A 21,037-nucleotide genomic window follows, 5' to 3' on the forward strand; every position below is an offset into this window, starting at 1 on the left:
TTTCTAGCCATACAAGCTCTGTTTACAGTGAATATAGCCTTTCTTCATTAGAACGCAGTAATATATCACTACTGCAGGTCAACATTAATTTTTTCTCACCCCACTGTGGTGCCACAATGGTTACGGCGCTCGACTGCTGAACCCAAGGGCGCGGGATCAAATTCTGGCCACAGAAGTTTCTTTTCAATGAAGTTGAAAGACACCCTAGTGCTGTGCAGTATCAGTGTACATTGAAGAACCACAGGTGGACGAAATTTCTGGAGCCCTCCACTGTGGCTTCCCTCATAACCTGATTTGCTTTGGGATGTTAAACCCTATAGCATAGTTCGTGAATTTATTCTTATTGCTCTTTTTACCTTGGTATTTGTGTTTGTAGTGTGGATTTGTGTTACCATATTTTTTCTGCTTTACCTGTGCACTGTAGCAGCAGCTAATATAAAAAAAGCAGGGTGTTTTTTTGTTTTTTTTTAACTCCATGTGTTGTGCCATCTGCAGCCTTTGTCATGCTTCAGGCCATTCTTCTGCCTCAGCTTTCTTTGCCTGGAAGCAAAATTAAGAACTGGAATCAGAATCAAACTTGAGGTGCCCATATTCTTGCTACTTTGTCGAAATGGTAGCTGTATATCCTGAAAGCAGCAGTAGAATGCTTTAGGTGCATGTATATTTGTCATCAGCCTCACACTGCTGCAGTGTCTATATCAGATGAAAGAGAAAACAAAAAAGCTGGTTGATTCCCTTGCCAGAAGTAAGTTGAAACACGAGACATTTCCTTCTGGTGCCTTTTGTACCACATGGCTTTGTCTAAAAAGTTAATACTCTTATATATGACGTCATTTCAGTGCTGTTTTTTCACATCTAACTACTATGCTCCTCTGTGTTTCAACTACCCAACCATTCATATTGGATCCTTTGGATGCTCCTTTGTACTGGTTCAGTTACACATTCAAATGACTTCTCAAGTCACTGAGATTGATGGATATTTACTTGAGCTTCAATCCACAGTTTCTTTCAGTTTCATTAAATTTCCTTTTCAAAACCTTTCGTAGCTCAGCCTTTGAGCATTTTGTGCTTTTCTAAGTTGCCGTTAAGGAAAGAGAATTATATACAGCTGGCTGGGGAGCTTACTGTGCAGCGGTAAATATGCCTTAGTGACATCATCTTTGATAGTGGCGAATGGGTGAAGTGATTTGCTGCTGAACTTACACCTGAACGCTGGGGCTGTATCTAAAATACTTTGCTGATCCCTGCAAAAGTGCCCTCTCTGCGTCGTGGTTATTGCTCACAACGTTGCACATTGCAGAGGGCGCTTGTTACAACAAAACAAGGAATAGAGTGTTCACTATTCAGTTCAATTCAATGTTATTTGTTCAGCACAACAACGCTTTACTGGAAACACAGCAAAAAAGCTAACTAAATCATGAGATTGACGGGTACCGTTCACTACTGTACGTGTCCGCAACTTTTTTGAGGGTGTAAGTTTTGGTTCTCATGTAAACAGTGCAAAGTTCAGTGAAACTGTGGCCAGCTTTGGCCAGTGCAGACACCTGGATGGTATGATTCGCGAGGCCATCCAAACAACTTACAACTTGGTACAAGGCTATGGCCTAGTTAAGGTATTTTCAGGCCTGACCATTCCCTTGTTCTTACCTGTGCCCGGGAAATAAATTAAAATTTAGGGATGCCATTGCTCAAAGCTGCTTGCATGCAGACAAGGGGCAGTGTTGCTTCTGGGCCCTGTGAGCAAGGCAAAGTGGCACTACCTAGGCAAACAGACAGTCCTATTGAAGCGAAAGCTTCACTACTGCAGGTAGTTTTTGAGTCGTCGGGTGTGCACGGTTTTCACCTTGAGGGAGATTTAGAGGTCAAACTGTGTTAAGCCTGGTGGTCGCCATGTGACTGGGGCATAGTCACGTAGGTCACCAAGTGGCCCATGACCACTGTCAAGGCCAAAGTCATGGGACCTGGTGGTCGCCATGTGACTTTGCGGCTTAGCCATGTTGGCTACCAAGTGGACCGTGACCACTGTCAAGGATGTCACGTAAGGTGATGTCGAGGTCACGTGACCTGGTGGTCGCCATGTGACCTTGGGGCATAGTCACGTAGGCCACCAAATGGCCCTGACCACTGTCAAGGTCACGTGACCTGGCGGTCGCTATGTGACTGCGACATAGCAACGTAGGCCACCAAGTGGCCTGTGACCACTGTCAAGGTCACGTAAGGTGACGTCAACATCAGGTGACCTGGTGGGTGCCATGTGACTTTGGGGCATAGTCACGTAAGCCACTAAGTGGCCTATGACCACTATCAAGGTCTCGTAAAATGACGTCAACATCATGTGACCTGGTGGTCGCATGTGACGTGGCCAATGTCAAGGTCACATGAGGTGATGTCTGTGTGACGTGGAAGTAGAAAGTGCTAGAGAGGCGATGCGTATATAAATAGGAGCTCACGGGCTGCTGCCTAGGTTACAACGCTGCTCGAGATTGAAGAAGGTGAACACCCTGCTACAATAGTGAAGAAGGCACGTCGGAATGAGGCCCTGAAAAGGTGGCGTGCCGAAGACCGATGAACGGGCTTTACGTTTGGAGAAACGCACAATGTGTTTAATCCAAGCTTGGCAATGAGCGTAGCCATGTACAAGAAGCTTTCATTTCCCTCCAGGGTTAACCAGAGTTAACCCATCAGCTAATTTCTTTTTTCAGTGAGTGCTGCTATGGTGGCATCTGTATCGGATAGGCTGATTGCCTTGATACCAAGGTCTGGCAGTGCTCTGAACACTAATTAGTGCTAACTGCATGCCATCAAGTCAAGCATACAAATGAATGGAAGAACCTAAAAAGCCCGGGTGGCTTCAGGATGCTTCATTCATAATAAGCATGTTGGTTCCTTCCCAAATATTGTTTTTCTCGTGGACAGCATTGGTTGGCACACTACATATAATCATGAAAGTTATATTATTTGTTTCACATTATTTGCTTATAGCCGCCGGCACACGGCCTTATCAGTTTTGCCATGTGAAATGTGACAGTATGAATTTTCAACTGCATACATTTCTGATTGCACACAGCAATGCCCGTGACATCCTTGATCAGTCATGGCACTTGAGGTGCATTATCTGGGAGGTTCCCAGTCATCTCTAAATAGTGTATCACCAGCAGAGATGGACTTTTCTGACCTCAGCGACTGCCGAATGGGTTTGCTGCTTTTGCTGCTTCTGAATTGTTTTTCTCCTTGTGGCACAAGTTTGCGTTGGTCTTATGGCAGGCTGCCCTCCTGTTGGCCACAGCATTTCCATGCCTGATGTCACAGCCACGTTATTGTATGACGGCACCACAAGTCAGTTAAAAGGCTTGTGATGCTTATCCAGCGTGCCGCTTTTACAGTTAGTATGCATAGTATGGAGAGACTGCAATGCCTGGATGCCATAGAAGACTGCCAATATATGTAGTAATATTAAATGCTTCAAAAGGCTTGTGATGCTTATCCAGTGTGCCGCTTTTACAGTTAGTATGCGTAGTATGGAGAGACTGCAATGCCTGGATGCCATAGAAGACTGCCAATATATGTAGTAATATTAAATGCTTCTCCAGGAAAGCTCATTTCGAGCCGATGGTGTCACGACACACTGGTGGTTTTTAGCAGTGGAAATAAGATGGCAGCCAGATTGGACGGGGTCTATCCTATTGATTAGGTGTCCAGTTTGAACTCATTTCCTTTACACTTTGAAAAAGAATCCAAAATTTGATGTCACTGAGTGCTGTGGTCTTTTGCATGGGACAAAAACCGCAAAGAAGCAGTGAACTTTTGTGACGGGGAGCACTGATGTTTAAGAAGACAGGGAAGGAAAAAGAAAGGCTGATCGCCACACCTTAGAAGATGGCAGCCAGATTGGACGTGGTCTATCTTATTGATTAAGTGTCCAGTTTGAACTCAGTTCCTTTACACTGTGAAAAAGAAACCAAAATTTGATGTCACTGAGTGCTGTGGTCTTTTGCATAGGACAAAAACCGCAAAGAAGCAGTGAACTTTTGTGACGGGGAGCACTGATGTTCAAGTGCAGAGTAAGAAGACAGGGAAGGAAAAAGAGAGGCCGACCGACACGCCTTAGAAGACGGCAGCCAGATTGGACGTGGTCTATCTTATTGATTAGGTATCCAGTTTGAACTCAGTTCCTTTACACTGTGAAAAAGAATCCAAAATTTGATGTCACTGAGTGCTGTGGTCTTTTGCATGGGATAAAAACTGCAAAGAAGCAGTGAACTTTTGTGACTGGGAGCACTGATGTTCAAGTGCAGAGTAAGAAGACAGGGAAGGAAAACGAAAGGCCGATCGACACACCTTAGAGAAAAATGTGAAGAGAAAAGGCAGACAGAAGGCAAAGTTTATTGGTTGGGATTTCACCTCTATCAACAAAGAAACACTGGGGAACTTCTTTTGTTGATTTGATTGCCCTGCCTTTTTTATGGCATGTACTACACGGAGAAATGATGCCATCAGAATGCACTGCTTGTCGTCTGTTCCGGCAAGGCAACATTTCCATGCAAGCTTGCGCTGCACGTGGTGTGCAAGGCCCTGTGCTAGTGCCCACTGTCAGCCTTGTAAATGGAATAATGTCCTTTGTATGCTCCAATTTCAATATCTTTTTTTTTTAGAAGTAAAAAAGACATTGAGGTTCCCTGCAGTGAGACACTGAAAAGATAGCAATAGTCATAATTCTAATGCGACATATTCATAGAAGGTGGTCTTTGTGAGTATTCAGGACAAGTTTACAAGCTCTGCGTTGGCCCTCTAACTTACAGATAATTTTTTAAAGATTGCAGAAGTTTAACTTGGCTTAACTTAGTATAGCAGGCAAAAAGCACTAGTTCGGCATAATTTATCTTGGTAGTATATATATATGGCAGTTGTAAATTTCGGCACTGTCCTCTCGCTGTCACCTGCCAGAAGCACGTTTGTGAGGAGATCCGTGCTGTATGTTGCTCAAGTTGCCAGGTTCCATATTCCGAGTTTGCGTCGTTATCGTGAGTGTCGCTATCTCCCCGACCTCGAGTCACCTGATTGGTGGAAGAGCTAGAAAATGATGTTGCCCCATCTTCCAGTTACGCAGTGGCAACACCCAGTTCCGGCGTTTCGACCAATCAGATGAATCGAGGTCACGTGAGATAGCGACACTTCGATAATGGCGCAAACTCGGAATACGGGCCCAAGAATGCCGTAGGTATAAAACCCCACTTCAACCATGCCATACGAACTAGCCTGCATGGCCTAGGAGCAGCACGTCATAACTCTGGATGCAAGGGTCTTGGAAGGCTGGTTTCTGATCACACCCTCTCATCTTAGTGGTGAAGCCCTAGTCTGCAGCATCTGCCAGTTTGGTGATGCAAGGGAATAAGGAGCCGGTTAGGCCTTGCTTCTTACAGCCGCTCGCACCCAATTGAGGTGACTCCTCACCACATGTTCTTTGCTGCCCTTACCCGTTGACATCAACTGGGATATCTTGGTGTACCCTCTCGTTGGGCAAACCCAAGTGACATGGGCGGGATGACGCTGGCAGTGGAGGGTCATTATGGCCTGTTTTCTTTATTTTCCTGCCGTGTTGACATGTGCTAAGTTGAAGAGGAAGAGAGAGAGCATCATTAGTGAAGCTAGCTTAAAATTTTTTCGTTGCAGAGGCAGCTGATGGGATACTGATTGTTCGTGTGCATTTAATTTTAAGGGCTTACCATGCCTTGCTTATTCCCCAGAGCCGGAATCAGCTGTTCTTGATATCCATAAATAATGAAAAGGCCAAAATCTTGATTATGATCAGGTTCAGGTAGCACTGCACAAGCTGCCTGTTTTTGAACCAAAGACTTTTACCTGAACCCGAGCAGTTGATTTTTCATCAGCACGAACTGTGCTTCAAGCTGTGTGGGGGTCGTGCTGAATGCTAAAATTAAAATCTTTTGTCTGCCCTATTGTGTCACCTTTCTAATTACTTCTTGACCATGCTTTGTATGCTTCGCACATCATTCTAATTGCTGTAAAGTAAAGAAGATTCTGTAAATTGCTGCTCTGACTGGAATTTCTTTTCATCATAGTTTCCACAGATGTGTCAAAACATCCACTTTTGCAGTGCCAGCTGCTTTGCTATGTTTGTAGGCACTTTTAACGCGCTGGTCGTGGGCTTGAGCCAGTTTTGCCTTTGTCAATGTATAATGATATTCTTTGGAATAAATAATTTGGGGTAAAACTAAATGTTCCTGCATTCACCAGTTGCATAATTTAACAGTCAATCAAATGGGCTTTGTAGGGCATTATGAACTTCAATTCTGTGCCTATGGGGTGAGCGAGAACACAATTCCACTTTACTTGAGTGTGGGGCTTATTTTTATGTGGGACTTCTTTCCATGTTTGCTGCTTTGCCGTACAAGCCTTGCTTGTTCGTTTATTAAAACTTTTTAGGTCAGTTCTTTTTTTGTGTGTGTTTGTTTCAATGAAGAGTTATCTGGTCACATTTTCTTCCTCAACAGAAATCACATGGTCTCATCTGATTGAAGGTGATGATGCAGAGTCGTTTTGCCTCTTGATCGGAGTCACTCGTGGTGGTTCAGTTCTTTTTTGGAAGGTTCCAACCCTGGTCGATAGCGAAAGGTGAGTTTCTGCAAAACCCTGTTTGGTTTTATTATGTGACATATTCCTCTGCTGTGGCTTACGTTGGGGCCGTCCCAGCATAAACTACTAGTAACATTTTTCTTTTTCTTTTAAAGACTGCACCGGAAATCAAAAATAGCATTTTGCTGTTGATTGAATGCAGGCAAAACAAATTATTAAACCATCTAAGGGATGTGTGTGTGAAAAAAAATGTAGAAGTGACCAGTGTTTTTTTTGAAGAATTAAAAACTGCATTTTTTAGGTTGTATAAAAAAACCTTTGATCTCTATGCACTCTCAAGTAATTGATGCCTCGACGGGCTGACTGTGATGGAAAAAATAACATGCTTAGGACGTATAGCTTGTTTGCAATTGTAGCACAGAGTTGGATAGGTTGTCATCTAGTCATTGACATGTTCCATGGCCTGGCTACTGCGTTAAAAGATAAAATCGCCACAGTCTTCCTAATTGTTGTGTCACGCAAAGGTTTTCAGGGGAGGCGTCTGAATTCTTTTTTTTTTTTTTTTTTTTTTTCAGCCCTGCTAGGGGCTGAGGAGTGTGTTATGCAAGATATTTCGGTAACAGAGTGCTTACGAACCTGTCTTTCTCTTTCATTTCTTCCAGCTTTCAAGTTGAGCTCCTGAAGGAACAGCAAACAAACATCATGCGTGCGGCAAGACTCTGCTGGCACAAGACATCCAAAACCACTGGTAGAGTTGAACCCCCTGTTTTCTTGTGTGCCTTTAATTGTTTTCATTTGCCGAAAATGTGCTGGAATGGTTTTTTGCTGTTGCTTTCGCATGTTGTTCTGCCACTCTCATTTGTGCAAGGATGTGCCGATTTGTGTTTCAGCCTTGCTTTAAAGTTGTTTTTAAAGTTGTGAGATGCAAAGCCCATCTACGGAAACCTGCTATGAATACCCTCATACCTCTGTATTACTTCGAAAAACAGATTCCAAGAGCTGAACATTTGATAATATTGCCACGTGCCTAGCGCCGCGCGACAGCCGTGTTTGGTGCCGACGACGACGAAGCGGTGGTTGGCACGAGCGGCGCGCTGGTGCTGGACTCTGTGACTCTGTGTTCGTAACTACAAGCCTACAATAAATTTGTGCTGTGATAACAATAATGAATGCCTGAATAGCATTGGAATGAATGAGAATGAGCTATGATATTGAACGATAGGCCTCAATTGATATGGTCATCTTCTAAGTCCTGTCTCCCTTTATGGGCTAGTTTGTTTTCTTTGTGAGCTACCTGTTTATTTGATGCTACAAGGGTAACTTTGGGTAAGGACTGGTGTCTCTAGAACCTTTAAAATTTCTATTTTAATCTGGTCTGCTGTGTGTGTAAAAAATACAAACATCTGGATCATTTTATAGTTTAGTAAAAATCATGCCCAATTTCATGACACTGTATGTTTACATTTCCCTCACCTGCAGTTTGCTATTACAGTAGATCCCCTTTATAGTAAAGTCACTCAGACCGGCAGAAATTTTGACTAATTCAGGGTCTTTACGATATCAGTTGTTGGCGATGACATGGCAGTGAAGACGGCTGGTAATTATATGGCTACGTACCAAACGTGCCTTGTTACTTTATAAAAAGGAAACACACTAAAATACCTCCCACTCCTCTCTTCTTCTCTGCACTTTTTAATTTTTTTTTTCGGCTGCAACATTTTTTTGTTTACGTCTTGTGGAAGTACCTCTTTAGCATGAATGCAACATGGCTACAAATGCAACTGAGTTTGATTTCATATAAAAACCAGAGCCTTGCATGAACACGACACCGTCTTCCACTGTTTCTGTCATTTAAGAGGCAGTAGAGGAGAAATGCACGTGACAGTCAAGTGCGGTAAAGCCATACATGGCGCGCCTTTTTTTTTTTTTTTTGCCACCACGGCCTAATGCTTCTTGCTGCGCTTTTATTCCCTTTTACTTTCTGAACAGACTGAGCCGCCGCCTTTCCATGTGCCAGCTTTACTTTTTTTATTTTTTTTTCTATGCACCCCATGCTTTCCCACACAGCTCCAAGGTCTGCTTGAAGTTGGCTTCGCCTCATAGCTTAGGAGCGTGGTGGCAAAGCCATCTAAAACAATATTTTGTTTGTTTTTTTTTGTGAAAGGAAAAATTTGTTTCGCAATAATGTCGTTTCGTGAAAAGTGCCTTGCCGCAGCTGGATGCACTTTACCATAACCGATGTTTGTCAAAAATGTCTTTACTATAAAGGGGGAAAAATGTAGTCATCTATAGAAGACGAACTGGGACTTCAGTTTCACTTTACTATACCCGAGTTTGTTAGAGATGGGGGTGCACGAATGCTCGAAATTTCATGAATATGTTCATTATTAGACTCGTATTCAAAAAAATTGTGGTTTAACTCTGGTTAGCCCTAGTTGAATTGTTATAGCAACGGCAAAGCTTCTTTTGCCTGCTACATTATTCCCTTATCACGTCCTATCAGGGTAAGGTGCTACATTATTGGGGACACCTAAGCGTATCCTTTAGGAGTACGACGCGAGAGCATAAGCTACCTGCCCGCATTTAAAGAGAAGTGTTCAATGCTGTTAACCGAATGTGGAGTGAAAGCATTAGCTGCAGGTGACCGAGCGTTCTTCATCTTCTTCTTCAGCGCAATGCTTAATTGCATGAAGAAAAAAAAAACGGCATACAGAATCCTTTATAAAGTATATACTGGAGTTTTCAGTAGGGTATACACTTCCGTGCGATTCTAGTTTAGTTTTATATGCAAATACCATGTGAATTTTAAGATAATCAAAAGTAACACCTTTACTAATTTTTAATTTTTTATGCTGTTTTCACTGCTAAGGTGTTCAATATTCAAAGGCGTTTTTTCCCATATCCATATTCAATTCATATTTGAGAATTTCAGTATTCGCACGCCCCTATCTATTACATATATCTACCCTGCTGCTCGGACCTCCTCCTTTTCGTATTAATAAGCTGTCCCTCTTAGTAATTTAGTGTGAATTTTATTGGCTGAGAGTGGATTGACCCATCGTTGGGTTTCTAAAATTTTGAATACTTTTCATATAGTATGGGATGTTTGATTCGCACAGCACTTCTGCTATTTAAACTATTCGTGAGTACGGAAAGTGCGGTTTGCAAACCTTCTAACATTAAAAAATTACGCATTTCTAGCTGGTCTAAGCTCGCAGCAAAATATCACCACATTTCTAAACGGCAGTAACATTCACTTACCACACCACTCAACTTGCTGTTTCCTCATGAAGCGACTGCCACCACGCGTCAAAAGCCCACACAATAATCTGCTGGTGGCCATCAAGAGCTGCCAGTACGTGCTTGCGGGTCAGGAAACGAAGTCCAGCACCATGAGATGCGTCAGTGTGTCTAGCCACGGTGCAATTGGCGGCTGCCTGTGAGCCTCATGGCTGCCTGTGAGCCTCATTGACACCGATCATCTCGTTTTAGGTCCACATGCTGAAGCAAACTGGCTTGCGGAGGATGGCGATAGGGGGTGAAGTTGCAGCCTGCATGCGCTGCTGTGATTGGTTCGCGACAACCGCTTTGGTCATTTTCGTTTTTTGCCAGAACCTAAAGCTATGTATTTTAAGCCACAGTAGTAAAGAAAAAAAAAAAGTTGTGGGCACTGCAGAACCTGCACTGGAGTAATGCGAAAGCTGGAGCATTACTGTCGCGACACTAGACTTGTCATTATTATTATTTTTTTTTCACTTCCGTGCAGTTCTATATTTATTCAGTTCGCAGATGCCATATGCATTCTGAAATAATTAATACAAACGTTGTTTGCTATTTTTATTTTTTTTTTCCTGATAAGGTATTAATGTTCAAAGAAATTTTTTTCACATGTTCGTATTGAATTTGTGTTCGAAAATTTCGATATTTGCACTCCTCTTCTATGCACTAGATGGCAAACTACAGTACATAATTTACAAGATTCATTTCACACGCATTAACAGCCTAGGATTGTTTACAGACAGTTTGTACTTTTCCCATGCAATCCTTGGCTATGTAGTCTCAACATCCTTTGAATTTGAAAACTTTGGTTGCATTACTCGAACGTATGTGCTGCTTGTGTCTGAAGACAAAGGATCAAATGCAGATTGCATTAAGATCGGCTGCGTAAATTAACATGCTGCAGAAATGTGCAGCCTCTCTGCTTATTGTGTGGCGCCCAGTCTGTGTCGCCACACTTTCCATACTCATGGATAGTTTGAATAGCAGTAGTGCTGTGCGAATCAAACATCCCATACTATATGAAAAGTATTCAAAATTTTAGAAACCCAACGATGGGTCAATCCTCCCTCAGCCAATAAAATTTACACTAAATTGCTAAGAGGCAAACATTGAGTGAGCATCACAGCTATTTGCATTTAGTAGCATAGGGTAACGAATGTGCTGTTAATTGCCTACTTGTGTAATGCAGACTAGGTTTTTTTGTAATCAGCTGGACACATGGCATGACCTGCTTTTGCCAGGTCTTCTGTTGGCTTGCTCGGACGATGGCAGTGTGATCGTGCAGACGGTGGTGCTATGCTGCACTGAGGAGGACAAGGTGCACCTGGGTGACCCGCTTGTCCTCTGGAAGACTGACTGCATACCAGCACAGCACGTGCTGTGCAGAGTAAGTCAGTGTGCTCACTTGTTTTCCTTGTGGCTAGCTTTCTTGCAAAGGAGTGGTGCATGGGAGTGAACCACACGAAATTTCTTTCTGTGAAACCGTGCTGTTTATGGTGTGGAGTCATGTTCTTGAGGGTTTCCTCAAATGTGTGTTAAGATCTTCTGCCTTCTCTCAGTGTTCTTAGCATTACGAAAGGTTCAGGTGCAAGCACAGTGGAACAAATGCACTCAGTTAACTGAATAATGTTATTCTATGTCTCCATGGTTTCATTTTGTTGTGTTATGTTGTTGTGCAGGAGGTGAATCCATGATGTGGAAGTGGCCTTTTTTCTTTTTGTTTTGCCATTGCTTAGACACTGAAATAAAACATCAATGCTGAGGAAGTGCCTAAAGGTTTTAGTGTTGAAATGTTTCCACCTCAGCCAGGATTTAGCCTGGGTTTTCCGCTCAGTAGCTGAGCACACTAACCACAGAACCGCCGTAGTGGGTTGTTCTTTATTAGCTGAAGATATGTAGCAGGCAGTCAGGCAAGCATTAAATGAAGGCTCCTGATTGTTTTGGTCACCAGGAGTTCTTGAATTAGTAGTAAAATTTTAAAACGAGTTCGTTTGCTTCCATTCAGACGCAGTTACTATGGCTTAACTCTCACTTTCAGCCCATCATACTGGTTAGAAGGTTAGTAAAGCTTAATGAGAGGAAAGATGGAAAGCTCGGCTGGTGGTAACATGACCCTAGCTTTCTTCTCCACGCATAAGAAAGGAGAGAGAATGCGAATTGAGGGTGATTATTCATAATAATGAATTGCTTGGAGTGACCTGGAGTTTAGAGATGTCTGCGCCCACACTGGCTGGCACTTGTCTCTCACGTAGGTTCAACAGGTAGCACACACGCAGTCCATGTCTCACAGCTGCACCAATGTATGTCACTTACACATGATCCAGAGATGGACCCTCATAGGAACAGAACTTAGCACTTGCATATGATCAGGCAGCTATCACTATGTCTGTGGGGCAGTCCATGCACATTTGCAAATACTGGATCTTACAAACACACACATGTATGTAGGCCACGTACAGCTCTCCTAAAGCATAACTCTGCTCTCAGTTGGTGTATAGCCACCTATAATAGAGGCTATGCGACTGGTCGGGTTCAGAGTAATAGAAATTACGAGTGTGCAAATAATGCTTTTCTGAAATTGAATTGATTAGGAATAGTGTAACTCCACTACCACATTGAATACAAATAGCGTAGCTTCTGTGCATAATTGAATGCGATTTGAATGAGGATAGTAGCACTGAATTTAATATTTGCACTAATATTCTCTACTTTTGCTAATAATCATACAAAACGAACGATTGTGTGAAACATTCAAGCAGTGGTGCTGCGGTGTGGTGTTACCTTGTGGAGCTAAAGCCACACTGAGAGGGCTAGTACGTTAACTCTGATAGTTAAGTGATACATAACTTTCCTTATAGGCGATGAAAGAGAATAAACTAAAGTCACACCCTAAAATGAGTATTCGTACACCCCTAAAAGCAGGATATTCATTGTTGCTGCTTCCAGGAACTTGATGCCGAATATAAGTGAAGTCAAAGCACTTGCATTGTAAAATTTTGCTTGGATTTCCACTTGCTTAGGCAGACATTCTCATATCCACACAATCGAAAAGATGCGTAACATTTGGTTCAGGTATTATCAGCACTGGAAAGTGGTAGCTTAAAGTCCTTTGCATGAAGTCCACTAGGTGGCTTTGTAGATCTTTAACATTTCGCTAAAATACTGGTGATTGAGAAACATTTTTGGTAGTGATAGTGCTGACGACAGAGTCAAGGTGGTTGTCTTATATTAAAGAATTCTCTTTTAAAATTTGGACTGCTGCCTCAGCATTTGGCATGTCCAAACCAGCAGTTATCAGCCATAAAGCGCATATCGATCATTTCGGCATCACCCTGATTTAGTCATCTTTTGTATTGGATGCAGAGGCCGCTGTGCCCCAACACTTGGAGTGCACTTTGGCAGCTGTGGTAACATCGCAGAGTCCTCCTGTGCATTTCACATGCATAGCAGTCTTGCAGAGCTGGAGCCAATGCCTTCTGCACAGCAAGGTGGCCCTTTTTTACCTAATGTGCTGTCAGTAGATTTGCATAATTTGAGCTTGTCAGTTGCACATGTACCTTCTCTCAAGATAAACTGTTTCCCTGTGAGTAGAGTGATCGCTCTCACTTTTTCCTTTTTTTTTTTCATAATCTTTATTTCGCTTTTTACCTTTGGGCACTTCCTTAAGGTAGCCTCTTGAAGATTTTTGCAGTTCATACAGTTGATTGCTTCTACTGTACTCATAGGTCTATTGTGTTCTCCAGCGCAGGGTAGGAAGTGTTATTGCTCATGTTTGCCACACTTGCATGCCCCAGCTTCGGATGCTTCCTAGAGATAAGCTCGTAAAAGTTCTTTGCAGTCTGGATATATTTCTGTATTTCAACTGTACGAGTAGTTCCAACGTGTTCACCACCACAGCACAGCTCCTTTGCCTGCTCATGTTGGGGTTCCATTCCTTTGTGATGGGGTGAGAAACACACTGGGTTTGCTGGCTCCTTCAAATACTTGCTGCATGCATCCGGATTCACTGAAGCAGTGAATGTCTGTGATTCGAACAGGGCAAAATACTAGTTGCGCCAAGTTCACATCATTTTTCTCTGCGTTCATGTTGGAAATTATTTCCGCAGTAGTGTGAAGTTCATTTGCTAAAATGAACGAGCACATTCTTATACTGCTGAAGGATGAGATTGCCATCAACATGTCTGGAGTGGCCCGTTTAAATGCATCAGTACCTTTACTGATGTTTCATCTCGCATTAGCATGTATTTCTTTGACTTGGCCTGGAACCCAGTTATCTAAGGGCAAGAGTAAAGTCTGAAGTGTTATGGAGTTGATATCCTCCACACGCATAAACAAAATCATGTAAATTAGAGGTTGTACACATACACTGGTCTCACTAAATTCTCTTCATGCTTGCATAGTGGCCACCTTTATATTCCATCTCATCCATGATTTGGAAGCTAGATGATCCTGAAAGCTCCTAGGGGGCATTCAGCTCACGATTTGTTGACTTGTAGGGGTTGCATTGTTACCCACAGTAGCTGAAAGGGGCCATCTGACATCGCCTTCTACTGCAAAGCTCATCACAAAGGTGACAGAAGCAGAAAATGTAGAGGAAAATGCAAAAGACTTGAAAAGCTACTTTTAAAAGCGCTCTTCTTCTGCTGGTAGCTTATGGCTATGCACAGAATATCGCAGACCTGTATGAAATGCACTTGCTCTCAGCATGTATCAACATTTGTTCCCATGCTTACAGAGCAAAATTGTTTTAATAAAGGCCATATTCAATGTATGACCTGCACTGCCACTGTTATGTTAGCTGCTAGGTATGTTGCTGGGTTAGCTTTCCATTGATCTTAGTAACCTAAGTACTTGTCATGGGATTTGTTTGGCTTGAACATTTACCAGCTGGGCTAATTTGTTTTCACTGTGTCATGGGAGTAAGTAAGCACTAAAGTAGCAAGCAAGTAAAAGAAAGAGCGATGAAAGAAAAGAATAAACCGTGAAAAACATTCTGTGTGTTGATGTATATCTGCGCTGGCGCAAAGTCTTTTAGCAGTAGCACTAGAGTGGGCCAACATCATACCCTGAGTGGCTTTCAGTTAAAGCAGAGCGCACCCATTGGTACACTATACTCCTGTGCATTGCTCTCAAGGGCCTGATGCTGTGAGCATGCAATAATTTGCGTGAGTGAAGCATCAACTCTGCAAGCAAATTCTTAAGGGCCTGTCACACTAGCACGACGCGACGCTGACCCGACAACGACACCGACCGTGTCTGCCGCCAACCAAGCTGTCACACTAGGCCGACGACGACACCAACGCGACCAAAAACCAAATGTCTTCCTAGTGTGACAGGCTTTGAGGCCAGGGACACCGACAAAACCAGTCTGCCGACTGTTGGTGACCAAGTCTTCCAAAGATTGACCGCCGAGCAAAAGCTTTCTCGAACGCAAAGCCGACTCGTATACCACGTCGACAGCGAATACTCTTCAGCACTAATTTACGTAAAAAAGTAGAATCAATGCATAATCCTTGACCAAAACGCGATCGTGAGCCGCCAATTACTCAGGGCTGTCGAATGCGTGTGGAATATCAACGGCAGCGTTTTCCTTTCAGGGCGAGTGAATTTAGGGCGCATAGATTTGCAGCGCTCTTCGGGACCGTGAGCAATCTTTCTGCGTTTCAGAACTGCACAGAATAGTACAAAATGAACATAGTACGTGACAAAGAAATGATGAAATGAAGTGATTATTTTTCTGAAGCCAGCCTAGAGCTGCCGATCCTCCTACGCACTTCGATCGTTGTGTTTACGGTCATAACGTCTAGCCGCTGCTTCGTATACTTCGCAAGCCAATTTCAACTCTACGTTACGCATTGTGCAATAAATTATTGTTCCAAAATTCAATGTGCTGCAAGAATTGTGTGCGCAAAAAAGCGGAGAACTTCCCTTTAAACTTTAAAACAGAACCAACAGCAGCCGTGATCCTGCGGCAGATCCTGTGAAATCCGCCTAAGGTTTTACGAAATCCGCCAAAGGTTTTACCTGTTGCTGCACTACACGGCATGATTCAAATTATCATCACTTTACTCACAGCAAGCTGGACAGTCAGTTAATTAAGCGGTAAACGCTCCTACTGCCTTCGCGACCTTCACAATGCAAGACAGCATATCAGCTAAAACCATATCTCAACCTCTGAAAGCACTGGTTAGGCCAAACTTTTGTGGTGCAGTGGTTAGCGCAGCTGGCTATCAAACAGGAGGTCGTAAGTTCGATCCCACGGGTAGAGGTGTTTTTTTTTTTCCTGTTTTGTAATATACTGTCTCTTATTCGCCGTTTACAGCTTTTATTTTTCGAACACTGCTGTTCTGATCTGGCAACCACAGTCATAAAATACTGGGCAGTATTCAGTCTTGGCCCATAATCACGACTGGTGAGGCGTTCGTTTTGGTATGGTCAAATTTATGAAATAGAATTAAAAATGAAGTGTCCCTTAATTTCATGAGAATAAACCAAATAAAATAAAAACGGGAGTAGGTATAGAAAGGAGAATCTTGCATGGCAGAAAAAATAAAAGGATTAAGAAAAGGAATGGAATAGTGACACGAGAAGATACGAGAAGGCCTAGTTGGTGGGAGGTTTCGCACGTTGTCTGACTAATGTGACATAGGAGTTGAGCGACCGTCGGCCGACAACCATCTTGCGAGCGACGCGGCGCTGACACCGACTGTCAGCCGTACTGTCAGCCGACTGTTTCCGTCGGCGCAGTGTGACATAGACGCAGACATCAGGAAAATGCTCTGTTGGCAGGCCAAATCGGCGCCGTGTCGTGCTAGTGTGACAGGCCCTTTACTAAGTGTGAAGCTCTCCAGTTAGACATGCCAGTTGTGCAACTTTTATAGCTTTGGCATCTTCCTTGAAAGAAAGGCCTGGCTCGATATTTTGACTGCCATGCCATACTTGACCTGTATTATTTGTCTCCAAATACATTTTCATATTGTTATGGACGAAGAAGCGGCCAGTGGCGCTGGCAGGAGTTCTTGCGTTAGGCCCGCCGGCATGATTAAACTCGTCTCATCGGCATCGGTCATCTTCTTCTGTTCTCTGGCTTGCTGCCCTGTAACAATATGATGTAACAGCCTGCGTGGAGCTCTACTGTAGTGTAGGCTTTTCACGGCTGCTACATCGTCTCTGTGGGTTGCCTTGGTTTCTGTGTACTGCGTACATTTGGTGCGCCATACCTGCAAGTTCTGCATCAAGCCTTGAGGGTGGCTTCAAAACACATCTCTGTACGGTTCAAACAAACTGCACTTACATTAAGAACATGAGACCTGGTTTGGAAGCATCCTTGGATTGCAGAAAAGTGTTAGCCGCTTTAAGAGGAGCTGTTCCTTTCTTTTATCTGTGCAGATGCAGCTCAGAAACGATTGCCATCAAATTGATAGGCACAAAGAAGTGTGCCAGTGCACCAGTACTACTTTTAGCCTCGTCTTGCTTCACTACAATAGGCAGCAATCTTCTGCATAAAGAGGTATCCTAACAGAAGTTATGATTCTTTCTGTTGGCATTGCTGGCAGTGCAAAGGCAGACAGGAAAAAAATTTTTTACTGTGCAGGAAAGTGATGGAGGCAGCTGCCTGGTGTGTGTGGCCAAGGACCGCTTTTTTCTGTGCTGCCAACTGACAGTGGATACTGGTGCAGGCCAGGTGCAGCTCGTGCAGAGCAGCTTCAGCCGCGATGCATGCAGCTCCCCCATAACAGGTGCTTTTCTCTGCTTTTGTATTACTATTACAGAGCGACATTCTTTTTTTCAGTCCACGAATTGACAGTGATATAAAGAGAACAACAATAAAAAGAAAAGCAAAAGCAGAAATGGATAAGCGCTGTTGCACCAATAAAGCCTGCAATGCACCAGATGGGACAGGAGCTCAGTTCTTAAAGCTGTGCGAGCCAAGGGTTCCTTCTGGATTTAATGCAGTTAGCCATCGATACAAAGGACAAAGTATGTACTGTTGATGCTTTTTGTAAAGCATTTTACTGTAAAGCAGAAATCTCAGTCGGTTGTGCTTGAACATGGTAACAAATATGTTGAGCACAATAGCACTTGCTGGTTTCTTCCAGCAAGTGCTTCCATCATTAAAGGTTGATGGCCTTATATATATGGCATGTAAATGATCATGTGACACTTTTTTCAGCATAATGAGTAAAATATTTTCTCAGGAGCTTAAAAGTTGTGAGGAGTCTTGAACACGTTTTAAAAAGTGTTAAGGGGAGATGCTCCTCGAGAAAGATTTTTTTTTAATATTTGACCTATAATCATGATCCTTGGTTCATTGAGTGTTTTTTCATGCTGATTCCAAATATGGTCTTGATTTCTATTTATCTTGAATAGGTTTTGTGTAATAGAGACCTCTAGAGTAAAATATAGGCCTTTCTGTGCACACTTTAAGGAGTAAAATTATGTTTAAAGCAGCCTGCTGTAGCTCATATTGCTGCTTAGGTAAAGTAATGTGTGCAAAACTAGTTGAAATTTATGCACAATATTCTTTATATGAAAAAAAAATTCAAGAACACCAAAATTGTATATTCTGGGTGCTGTTAGTCAAAGTTCTGAATTTTTGCAAAAAAATATAGAAGAGATAGCGATAATTCAGATAGATGTCCCCATTCTGACCACTTTTAAGCAGCTGTGTACAAAATTTCAATTTCATTCAAATCTGACAATTATAAGTGCTTGAAAGTTTGTGCACGAACTTTTTTACCGATCGCTGCAAAGGTTTTATGATGCAACGGCGCCAGCAAGCGAGAATGCCACAAAACCAAGACATCTGTTTGTGCCCGATACCTATCGCGCGTGCAGCTACGACCACCTTGATCTTCACAGCGAAGCTGTCGCGGGCGCTCCCACTCCAATAGCTGCGGCTTTCACTGGCCCCATCCACAAGTCCACCAGGCACAACGCGGCATAAAGCGTACGTAGAGGAAAGTAGCGATGCAGGGCACTCGCTATTTTTGCAGCGGAGCTCAAGAAAGGTCGAAAGGCCCTTCCATTTTTCAGGCGGCTCACATGCCACAAGAGCACACGTTGGGCAAGCAGCCCCGCTTACCAGTAACGTAAGTGCACTGATGTCACATATCGCTGCACTTTTGGGATGGCGACTGCTCGATGCTCTGTCATTCTCAAAAAGTCAAATCTTGATCTCCGAGGCACTCACAAAATTCACCGGGGCTTCAATTTCGCCCAAGTGGCCGTTGCCTTGGTTAGAGCTAGCTGCCTTCGGGTGACTGCCTTCGGCTGTCGCTTTTCATCGAGGCTTGCGATGGCATTCCTGGTACGCTTTCTTCGTTTGAGCTTTCCGAGCTTGAAAATCGCACTGCTTCGGTTCGTCGTTCCTTTCTAACAAATTAAAGAAACGGACTGGAGAGATCAATATTTACGGCGCACAATGCGAAAGCAGACGGTAGCGAAAGCGGTTTCGGCCAATGGCGGCTGTGCTAGAGCACCACGGGATTTAAAGGGCCAGTAGAAGCGCTCGAAATAGGCGCTGAAAACACATTCGTTTTATTATATTGAGTCGAAATACGCAACTGCGGAAGGTGCTGTCTGTGAGAAGGCTTACTGTACCTCCCCGTGCAAACGACAATGGCGGGCAGTGCCACGCAGGGGGATAAAGCGGGGCGAGGAGGTAGTGCTACACTCGCGTAGCGCCATGATGGTACTCCTATTAATTATCTTTCCTTTACTCGCACAAAAAACTCTAAAACACATTAAAGTTCATAAAAAGTTTTCTTACATTTTATTTTCTTATAGTAATAAAATTTAAGTGATATAAAAGCTGATAAAAGCATACTTGCGATAGTTTCGTATTACTTGGTCAGCTGCACCTAGCTGGCTGTAAGCAGCCGTAGTGTGCGAGGAGTACTATCATGGCTGCGAACACGATTAGCAAAGGAGTGGAGAGGGTGTACATGGGAGTGCCGACATCGCTTTCGCTCTAGCCTTAGTAGTATTAACTCTACGGCGCCCCGTTTTCAAGAGGCAGACGCTTGCAACTTAACGAAGTCCGCGGAAAGTAGCAGTTTCTCAAGCTATCGTGACTTAATAAAATGGGCTTCTTACTAACTTTGCGTTCGAATTTTGCCTTGATTTTGTAGGGAGTTATAGCTGAATGCCCAAGGATAATTTTGCAGTCAGAAACTCAAAACTGAAAAATTTTGCAAAATTACTCGCTTTTTTGACGCGTGTCTCCCCTTAAGTTTTGACACTCCATTTGACGGTGCGACCAGGTCTTCTTCATCGTGCAGTCCTACTGCTTGCAGTGCCATGGAAGGCTGTGAGCGCAGAGCAGACAGCTTGGCGAACAGTCTGCATAGGTGTGATTTGTCCGAATGTATGGTATATGAAAGCAACCCAACAGAATGTCTGTTAACAAATGATAACTGCAAAATGCATTTATTGTGCTACGCATTAAGTGAGTTAGAGACGGAGCATGAAACCAGATCATGCTTTCCTGCTTGGAAATTGCATTTATCTAGCTAGCTTTTTATTTTCTTCATAGTCTATTGTCTCATTGTATCCCACAGTGGCTGCTATTTGTCTGCGTGTGTGTTTACTTTTCTGATTTGTTTCCCATCCTGCTTCAGATGCTTCAAACCCATAGGTCTCTCTTATCTCGCTCATTCTGCAGTATAGCTGTTAACGACTCTGTAAGCAGGCATTCCGTGTGCTTTCACATAGGTGACAAATATTTTGACAGTCTCTGGACTGCAGTGATGCATGTTGCGGCCTTGGAGTTTTTAAGCCCTAAGTCCACGGATCGCGAGTGAGTGCATTCTGTGCGTAATTCGCATTTGAGTCTTCTTCTGTATGAGGCAGTGCATGGTATGCGACAAATGCGCAATGCTAAGATCTAATCTCAGATCTCTACCAGCATAGGCATAATGGTCCCTTCCATTTCCACTGTCAAGAAAGCACGCTCTTGCAAGGGAATTTTCCCGCAATGTTGTGTGAAGGTGCACGGATACCATCTTTAAAGGTGAGGGGTGTTGGGGAATTAGTAATTTAATTTCTTGAACTTACTTTATTTTAAGCATCATATATATATATATATATATATATATATATATATATATATATATATTTCCTTATTAATGCTGCGCAAGATGTCCTCTGATACTGCTTCATG

General features: G+C 43.2%; 1 protein-coding gene across 2 annotated transcripts in view; it reads left to right on the forward strand.

Annotated features, from left to right (window-relative positions):
• Window positions 1-21,037, forward strand: part of LOC146199404 (general transcription factor 3C polypeptide 4-like) — a 41,841-nt gene that overhangs the window by 6,889 nt on the left and 13,915 nt on the right. For both annotated transcript variants that reach the window (XM_084594878.1, XM_084594879.1), the window contains 4 exons: window positions 6,513-6,633; window positions 7,257-7,342; window positions 11,115-11,260; window positions 17,468-17,612. In XM_084594878.1, coding sequence (XP_084451004.1) covers window positions 6,513-6,633; window positions 7,257-7,342; window positions 11,115-11,260; window positions 17,468-17,612 — 498 coding nt within the window. The remainder of the gene's footprint in view (window positions 1-6,512; window positions 6,634-7,256; window positions 7,343-11,114; window positions 11,261-17,467; window positions 17,613-21,037) is intronic.

Source organism: Amblyomma maculatum, chromosome 2, assembly GCF_055883805.1.
Source record: "Amblyomma maculatum isolate TAMU_Amacu chromosome 2, ASM5588380v1, whole genome shotgun sequence".
Classification (NCBI taxonomy): Eukaryota; Metazoa; Arthropoda; class Arachnida; order Ixodida; family Ixodidae; genus Amblyomma; species Amblyomma maculatum.